Source organism: Pseudochaenichthys georgianus, chromosome 7, assembly GCF_902827115.2.
Source record: "Pseudochaenichthys georgianus chromosome 7, fPseGeo1.2, whole genome shotgun sequence".
Classification (NCBI taxonomy): domain Eukaryota; kingdom Metazoa; phylum Chordata; class Actinopteri; order Perciformes; family Channichthyidae; genus Pseudochaenichthys; species Pseudochaenichthys georgianus.
Window position 1 is genome coordinate 15,292,716 of NC_047509.1, and position 9,705 is coordinate 15,302,420.

General features: G+C 45.5%; 1 protein-coding gene across 2 annotated transcripts; it reads right to left on the reverse strand.

Moving 5' to 3' along the window:
* Window positions 1-401: 401 nt before the first annotated feature.
* Window positions 402-9,616, reverse strand: LOC117449206 (zinc finger protein 526-like). 2 transcript variants are annotated; one of them, XM_034086682.2, is made up of 4 exons: window positions 8,153-9,616; window positions 4,644-4,960; window positions 2,568-2,610; window positions 402-2,454 (listed from the first exon to the last, which is right to left on the reverse strand). In XM_034086682.2, the coding sequence occupies exons 2-4, from the start codon at window positions 4,914-4,916 to the stop codon at window positions 1,655-1,657; spliced, it is 1,116 nt and encodes a 371-aa protein (XP_033942573.1). In that variant the 5' UTR covers window positions 4,917-4,960; window positions 8,153-9,616; the 3' UTR covers window positions 402-1,654. The 2 variants fall into 2 exon arrangements, with proteins under 2 accessions (XP_033942573.1, XP_033942571.1); XM_034086680.2 differs by lacking the exon at window positions 8,153-9,616 and having other exon boundaries at window positions 4,644-6,039.
* Window positions 9,617-9,705: the final 89 nt, after the last annotated feature.

Consider the following 9,705-nt stretch of genomic DNA (forward strand, 5'->3'; position numbering starts at 1 on the left):
GAAAATAAAGTATAATCTGGATTAAAATACCTTTCAGTATTTACAACACATTTACAGAAGAGCCACACAACACCCTTTACAGTATTTGCCATTTCTTCTGACTGGCTGTCTCTGCAGAGTTCCTGATCAGTTCCTGACTTCTCTGAGCCTGCCAGTCGGCTTCTGCTGGCTAGGACACCCTACCTGGGGTGTCATATCAGAAAGGATTTGGCATTTGAGAGTACTTGGTGTGTATGTTTACACAACAGCATATTCCCCACCTTTTCTTCCTTTACTGAGCCCACAGAAATAGTCCTATGTGTTGGAGCGACTGTAGACTATTAGAAGGACACACAGGTGGATGTCTTCCAATTGGATACTCACAAAAGAGCGTTATCATTTGGTATCAGGGAAATATATTGGTTTATAGTTACAGGCCTGCTGAGAACATTTTGGCAGAAATTGGTGTGAATTTACATTAGCGATGATTTTGAAGCCAGTGTTCATGCTGATTCCAATATCCTGCAGCTCTATAACACCCTCTGCGTTACTGTCTCCACCATCCACAGTATATTCCTCTCCTGCGGTTAACCCGCTTGTCTCACAACCAAACCATTATCTGTCTGCAGCAGTGGCATCACGACGCTCATCTGGTTTAAGGGGCATCTGCCCCTCTGACCCTACTTCCTCTTCAGATGAAGAGGTCAGGGGTCAAGAGGGGACAGAGCCATGAAGGACCAATTACTGTCCAGCTCTGGCCAACAGAGGACTTACAGATATGGGACGGAGGAGAAGGACAGAGAGAGAGAAAATGACACCACCCAACCCCCATCTGAGCTGCTACTGCTTTATTGTTTTAGCACGCTTTGTCTCGTTGGGCACATCCCCTCCATCTGCACCTATCTGACATCATGACTGAAGGTAATCATGTCAGAGGGATAACTGAAGACGAGACTCTACGTGTGCAGTGGGGATGGTGATACAACTACTTCGTGATTTTTTCTTTGAGTTTCAGTTTGAAGAGAAGTAACCACCATCCATTTCGTTTCAAGCCATTTTTGAGGTATCACTGGCCTTGGACATAATCTCATGTGTGTCTTTATTCTGCTCTCATGCTGCAATTGTACAAAGTGCCTGCAGGTGGTGTGGTTGTGTGGGTTGTGAGCCAAAGTAAAGCCTGAGTGTCTTTGTGCCCATAGTGCAGGGGTGGACACACAGATAAAGATCTCTCTGCCTAAAAAGGAGAGAAGAGTTTAGTCAGACTGGTGACTGGCGACAGAGAGCCAGACAAGTGCTTTAGGTTGGTGAGACGGAAAGACCCCACCCCCCTCGACCCACTCGGCAACGCAACCAAAGGTTATTCACCTGTTTTTGTCCAATCAGTGCAAACTGAAACCTTTCAGAAACCCAAAGATAACTAAGAAACTGTCAGTTCATTAAACAGCTCAGCTTTGCATAGCAATTGTCCATTGTTGACGTAAACTCTTGCTTCTAATTAAAAAAATATTGACATATATAAACAATATTTAACAAAAGAAACACAATTTAAAAAAGGTGTCTCAAGATGATGTGTTCACGTTTTCTTTCTTAGTGCAATTGCGCATCTTGGCGTGCACGTAAACACGTGAGGATACGCTGCTAACTGATGGGTATAAATGAGTGCACAAAGTCTGCCTCAATTCTCCACATTGATACTGAGATCATGATTGTCAACTTTCCTCTCATGAGAAAACCTCCACAGGGAATCTATAACCCCACCCTGAGTCATTTCCATCCCAGTGCTGCCTCCCAGCAGAGCTCCTGGCGCTGACCCCATCTGGCAGCACACTTTAACATGTGTCGCCAGGTTTTTCTGGGTGCTAAAAGCCTTGGCACAGGCGGGGCAGGTGTGCCCTCTTTCTTTGGAGTGCACGGAGGACAGATGCCTGTGCAGGTCGGTGCGGTCTCTGAAGTGTTTCATACAGTACACACACTGCATCAGCTTCTTCTTGAAGTGGATGGTCTTCTCGTGTCTGTCTGCGTTTGATTTGAGGGTGAAGCTTGCGGGGCACTGGGAGCAAAGGTAGCGGGCCGACGTGGGCTCGGCCACTGTGGGGCGGCAGAGAGACTGGAAGAAGTGAAGAGGCTGGGATTGTGAATGGTGACGGAGCTGAGTAGGTTGGTGGTGCGGACCCTGCATGTTTGGCCAGTCCAGAGACAAGGCCATCAGAGACAGGGTGTGGCGGTACTCGTGTTCCCTCAGATGCTCCAGGCTGCTGAGCAGCCGTTTGCACAGGGAGCAGGCGAACCCCTGAGAGGGCCAGGCACCGGGCTCTGGCAGGACCATTTTCCCTGACCCAGCCTCTCCGCCCAGCACCGTCAGCCCTTTAGTCCCTCTGGCAGCCACGGTTACTGATGCAGGAACAGTCAACCCCCCAGCACAGCTCTCACCGCCCATCTGATCCCTCTCCACCGGAGACTGGTCACCTTCCAAGGCTGAGATAGCGAGAAGGAAAGAGTGGAAGTGAGAGCAATAGATAAAAGGTGCAAACTCTCTCTTAAGTTATCTCAATGTGTGATATGCTTTAAATGTAAAGCCTAAACTATACCTGTGCTGAACTGTTTCATGTCTTCTTTGTCTTTAACACCCTCCTGTAAGCACAAAAGATCTTGTTATGTCACACACACACACACACACACACACATTAATAAGTTCTGTATGGATTGTTGTCTGGGCATGCAGGAGGCAGGCAGGTGAGTCTGCGAAGACAATCTGTAGTCTGTGAGAAACACAATAACAAAGACATGAAAACAGTAAAGAAAAGAATAGAAACACATACATGGATCAGAGTGATTTAAAGACACGGATACATTGTTAGAGATTAGCAAGCAAACACAATCTTGCAAAGAGCTGAGAGATCCTGGATGGCTTCCTAGGAGACACAGAACGAGCAGTAAGTTTGATCTACTGTATTAATAATAATATCTGCCTGATACAGCAAGGCGCCCTAAAGAGCTCTCCCTTTTCTCATGTACGCCCCATCTGAACTCTATCCTTCCTCAATCTTCTTCACGCTCGTGCCATTTCCCCCCCCCCCCAAAAAAAACCATATTATGACTTTTTATGACAAAATATTCAATAACTGTTTTGTAAGATATTACATATGATATAATATACAGGGACATTGTTTGTGATGAACTCTCTCCAGTTTGTTTTATCATATTGTATCGCATAACATGCTATGATATTTATTTATGATATTTTTATTTTTATAATTGTTTTACGATAAACTATGGTATTGTTAATGATTTATATACTAGGAAAGTGTCTGTACATTTTCACATAAACTACTATACTTTGATTTGTCAATGATTGGTTATGATGTACAGAACTAAACTATGACTTTATATATGACTTTTTTATGGAATGCACAACGAGGACTTTTTATTACATACCTTACAATACCTACAACTATAAGACATTCTTTATTATGACTTGAATTGAATACAATGCTATGATTTAATTTATGGCATTTTCTAAGACATTTTAGCATTGTCAATTGTTAAGCGTTCTACATCGATTTTAGAAGTGGCAGACAAATAAATGAGTGGCAAATAGAAATGTTCAGTGACCTGACCACAGTGGCAGGTGAAGACAAAAACTTCCTTTCACTCTCATCCCCTACACTCCTCCTCCTCCTCCTCCTCCTCCTCCTCCTCCTCCTCCTCCTCCTCCTCCTCCTCCTCCTCCTCCTCCTCCTCCTCTCTAAGAACAGAACACCATGCACTGTGCAAACAGATGGCTAGTCCACCAAGATAGGGAGGCTTGTTGGGAGGCAGGTCCACTGAAATCAAATGCTGCTCCTAAAACACTCACCCGCACACAAACACACACACTGGCACACAACTCAAATCCACACATGCTCATAATGCCATGCTCACACACGCCCACACTCCCTCACACACAAACTCCCTCACACACACGCACGCACGCACACACACACACACACACACACACACACACACACACACACACACACACACACACACACACACACACTGAACAGAACAAACAATTTCCTGGGCTGCGAGAGCAAACCTCTCATTGTCTACTTGTATTGATTCTAGTCAGTCTCATCTCACTACCTCGCCCGTTATCTGCCATCTCTTAGCACACGCTGCCATTGTGACCAGATGTGTAATCTCTCATGTAACCACTATAAACTATCGCTAATACCGAGCAAAGACTCTTGGCTTGAAGGTGGATTTGGGTCTGGCTATATTAAAAAAGATGATATGAAAAAACTAAAGGGAGACAAGAGTACAGAATGAGGAAGAAAAGGCAAACAAAGCACACAGAAAAGAAAGACAAACAAAAGAAACAGTCTGCATTTTTCCAGATGCCACACAGAGAGGGGTTGAGAGATGCTGCGTAATTTTAATGTTTTTCAATCATGAAAAACAACCCCACTAACCCTACTTCTCCGAATAAAGCCCCGCCCCTCCACCATGTCTCAAGTCACTTTCTTTTATCCGTCATCTCAACCCCCCTCGGTGTGTTTGTAGAAAAGGGTGAAGCTGCTCCCTGGATGCTCTTCTCCACTCTTTGAAACCTGTCTGAGTGGAGGAGTCATACCCAGAGAGCGACCTCTGACCTGGAGCTAAGCCAGGATCTGTGGGCTTACCTCAGGCAGTGTGTAGGGCTCCGGGCCCTTGGGGGCCTCCTCCACTTCCATGTCCAACCCTTCTGAGTGCAGCGGGGTTGCCCCAGCCCGCTGCCCGGGGGCCTCCAGGGGCCGAGGCTCAGAGGGGTGCAGTGGCGTGGGTGGGTAGTGAGTTGATGATGACGGCGGTAGTGGTGGTGGTGGTGGTGATGGTGGAAGATGAGTAGGAAGAAGAGGAAGAGTAGGAGGAGGAGAGGAGCCAGCCCCCTGTTTGTTATGAATAGTGGCCCCCATGGCCCCTGGCCGGAGCGTGCTGCAGTAGTTGTTGGAGCGGAGCCCTGAGGAGCACAGGAAACGAGTCTCACCCACCCACTCACGTACAACTGCAACTCTGCTAGCAGCTGGCCACCAGAACACAACGGGAGAGAGTGGGCAGGGGGGCACACAGAGGCTGCCAGTGCTACACTATCAAACACTGTGGAGAGGGGGAGGAAGAAAACTCTGAAGTTTCACTTTCCACCAGCCGAGGGGAAAGGGTTAGGGCTTCTCTTCTCTCTTTCTCTCACTGTTTCTTTCGCTCCTCTGCTCTCCTTCTCCTTCCACCCACATGCGTGCGCAGAGGATGGCAGTGAGTGCATTTGTGTTTCTTGAGAGAGCGTGCATGTGCTGTGTGAGTAAAATGCATATATGGAGAGGGCTTGAGGATCCTCTGTAGCGTGGAGGGAGATTGTTTTGGAGAGGAGCCATCTTGCAGCTCAAGTAAAGACTTTGTGTACGCGCAGGGTAAAGGACGACTGTATCGACCATGTAAGATGTTTACCGGCAACAAGTAAAAGGCAGGGTGGAAGAAGATTTCCAAATTCCTCACAGAGCCTTTAGCTCGCTATAACTATTCACACAGAAGCTCTTTCTGCTACATTAACATCACCATTAGCTGGTACCGTGAGTGCATCTCTTTTTCTCAAAGTGCATATAAATCATAGAGTAATGTGTTGCAGGTTATTGTGGATTGTGTGTGTGCGTATGTGAGTATGCGCAAGAGTGGGCAGCGTTTTGGGGAATGTGTCCAGAGGTATGCAGAGCGTTAGCCATTCATTGCCCTCCTCTGCACAACGGACAGAATCACACAGCCATGAGGCTCGGCCGCGGACGGATTCCTGGAATGTTAAACTACCACGCCCGACACTCCCCACTCCCACTTACTGAGAACACACACAAATGCTCAACTCCCCATCTCCTTTTCCCCACCCCCGGCAGTGTCGGGAAGAACAACAGCAAGAGGGAGGCAGAAAGGGAGACAGTGAAGAGATGAGCTACAGGTGAGAGCAGCAGCTCATTAACTAATTGTCTTCTGGCAGAGGACCCTTCTTAGGAAAAGACACTAATGGAATAGCTCTGTTGAACAGTCTCAGTAAAGAATTTCAAAATACAATTGTTATTTCTTTGCAATCTTGTCTCACTGAGTTTAATATTGCAGTTGTGTCTGGAAAGCCGCACAGATTACAAAAGACAGCAGGCCGACTCGGAGTAAATGAAATGGAGAGAAGAAAAACACATTAATGTAGAGTAACTAAATTACTCACAACTACAACCTGCATGCTCTCCTCCGCCCCATTCTGAGGGGTCAGACCTCTTACATCTGTTTAGGCTTTAGGGAGGCAATTACTGTAAACTCACTGACCAATAGCCAATCAACTTTCAAGCCTGTTTGCAGGAGTTTTCCACGACAAAAACGCTTAATGACGCCCTATTAGCAAAAGCCTTTGTCCAGGTTTATTGCACTTTTATTACTTAATGATACGGGAATACAAACCTGGTTTAGACACTGTATGAAGAGATTAAATACACAAAGTTACAGCAGTTCCATTAAAATAAATGGATTATGAGTCCTGTTATGAACTCCTGCATCAATATCTCCCATTCACTTTGTTCTTACTAAAAAATGCAGGAGGAGGATATGGTTTTACAATAAAGGATCCAAAAATGTTTAATATGAAAAGAAGATTTGTGTCACTATCATAAATAAAAATCATAAAAAACTGTGAAGCCACTGTGGAGTGAGTGAAACGATGTGAAGTGAAGAGTGCAGGCAGTAAAGAGAAAAGTTCAATAATGTCAGCATGATCCCTATATTTAATTGGATGTTCTTTACAGCCAGTGTGCGGTGGCAGTGAGGACAGGTGCGCAGGGATGGTCCGGCCAAATCCATTGTCTGGCATTGATTGTCTGTCGTCCAAAAGGGGTATTAGGGCCAAATCCCAATGATCTTAATTGGATTGAGGAGGCTGATTGACATACTGACTGGATTTACAGATTTTGGAATTCCACATGCGAGGAGGATGTAGTCCGTGACCCATGCAAAGGATAGCAAAGAGAGGAGATGTGCATTTGAATGGCAGGCCCTGTCAACAAGGTCAAGGTTGGATTGGTTTGAATTGCTGAATGTGAAGAGAGAGTAAGCATTCAGGGGCAACTCTAGTACATTGATTCTCAGTTTGGTACGATTTGGATGTATGAATCTTTAGGAGAAGCATGTTTTATTAAACAGTCAATTATATACAGAAGAGAGAAAGAGGAAGACGGAGGGAGGGAGGGAGGGAGGGAGGCAGGGAGGCAGGGAGGGAGGCAGGGAGGGAGGGAGGCAGGGAGGGAAGGGGGAGACAGAAGCTCTGTGTCAAGGCCTTTTTGCCGCTGATATTCAGCGGTCTCACCTGAATTGGGCCAGGTGACCTTGCTCGACCTCCTCTCTGCCTAGATCAATACTTTCCCAGGATTTTAAACCAACATACTTTGATGCTCTACAGTTGAAGTAAAAGAGGGGGAAAGAGACAGGAGAGAGACATATAAGGAGGAACTGCATGAGCCGGCCAAAAGGGGAGGGAGAGTGTGAGGGATGGGTGTTAAGGAGGGGTGAAGGAGAAATGGATGACGTGAGGGGGAGTACAGGAGGGAAAAAAAGGACAGGAAGGATGTTAAGCAGGGGTGAAGGAGAAGCAGGGAGGAGAACAGGAGGAGGGGGAAAGAGGGCTGAATGGAGGGAGGGAGGGAGGGAGGGAGGGAGCAGCGATCTGTCAAACCAGGCAGACTTATCCTCCGCCCAGTAATCTGAGGTACAGTGTTTGTTTATTTCTCTCCTCATTTAGACACAGAGACCGACCCAGGGAGGGAGGGGAGGTTGTTGGGCATCTCGACAAGCCCATTTCCCCAACCCTTATTGTGTAGTGAATTCAAAATAATGTTTGGCTAACCAAAAACCCTCCCTGAGGTTTCTTTGGTGACAACTGAAATACAGCCATAAGACTCGTACAGTTTTTTTTTTCGAGGGGCCAAATTATTAACATTCTCTGAATTCTCAAAATCTCCTTTTCATGCAGTAGTAAAGCTGAGTGTTGCTGCACAGTGTGAACACAGAAAAGCCTCTTCTTCTCTTCGTTGGTAGCTGGTGAGGCTGTCTATCTGTGCTGTGACAGCATCTGATTCTCCTCTTTAAGCCAACAGAAACATCTCAGTCCCACACACTTAACACTTACACAAAAGGGTTGATGTGACTTGCGTGTGCGACAGCAAACGTGTGTTTTCCTCTTTTCAGCTGGCCCCTGTCTTTTATTCTGTAGGTGAGTGGGGCTGAACTCAAAAGGCATCACTCGGCTCAGAGTTGTACCCTTCCTTTGCTTTTCTTCCGCTCACAAAGACAGGCAGAACTCAGGACAAAAGATCCAATTACTAGCCAGCACGAATGTGCCCACACAGACATGGACTCAAACAAATGATACGCTCACGCTGGCACACACACACACACACACACACACACACACACACACACACACACACACACACACACACACACACACACACACACACACACACACACACACACACACACACACACACACACACACACACACACACACACACACACACACACACAAACACACACACACACACACACACACACACACACACACACACACACACACACACACACACACACACACACACACACACAAATGTGCCCATAGACATGGACTCCAGAGTCAGAACTAAACATGGAGAAGCAGCGTTCAGTTATTATGCTCCGAATATCTGGAACAAACTCCCAGAAACCTGCAGGTCCGCTGCAACTCGTACTACTTTTAAATCCAGGCTGAAGACTTTTCTTTTTGCAGCTGCTTTTAATTGAACTATTCACATCTTAAACTGCACTGTAACTTTTATCCATGTATTTTTTCTTTTAATGTTTCTTTTATTAGCTTTTCTTTTTAATGACTGATTTTAAATGCCATTTTCTTAATGTCTTTCATTTTTTGTAAAGCACTTTGAATTGCCTTGTGTTGAAAAGTCCTATATAAATAAACTTGCCTTGCCTCAAACAAATAATATGCTCACGCTGGCCCACACATAGAGATACACACATGCAGACAGATTAACACCCTAATTGAAGGCACAAAAAACGAATAAAGGGAACTATCTCCTGTTAAAGGTGGGGTAGGTACGTTTCAGAAACCGGCTCGAGATACACTTTTTGTTGTATTCTATGGAATGCTCTTAACATCCCGATAGCAATGAATATCTTAAATGCTTTGACAAAAAATCCATAAAAAAATGTCATCTGTAGAAGCCGTAATACTGTAAAAAGTACAACCAATCCAATCCAATCCAATCCAATCCGATGGCCTACCTGCCTGTCAGCCTTCCATCGGGGCACAAACTTATCTCATGCCCTCATTGGTCATGTGCGCGTTCGTGTGTGTTGGAGGAGGGGTTCTGTAAGGAAGTGGCAGGTTTTCTCCGGACCGGTTGTGTATTTTCAAATTCTAGCGATCTCGAGCCAGTTTCTCAAATGTACCTACCCCACCTTTAACATGGAAAAATTAGGCATACATATGGATAATAAAAATGGTTGTGGTTAAAAAAGTGTTAATTCTAAATTTAGTAGAAGCTTTCACGTTGAAGAGCTGATAAAAAAGAGTTATTTTGTTTCTCATGTGTGGAGGTATTTAGACTTTCAAAGATGAGAAGGTAATTGAAGGCTTAACACTTCACACTCTATGCAGTCATGAATAACTACATTACAAATGTGATG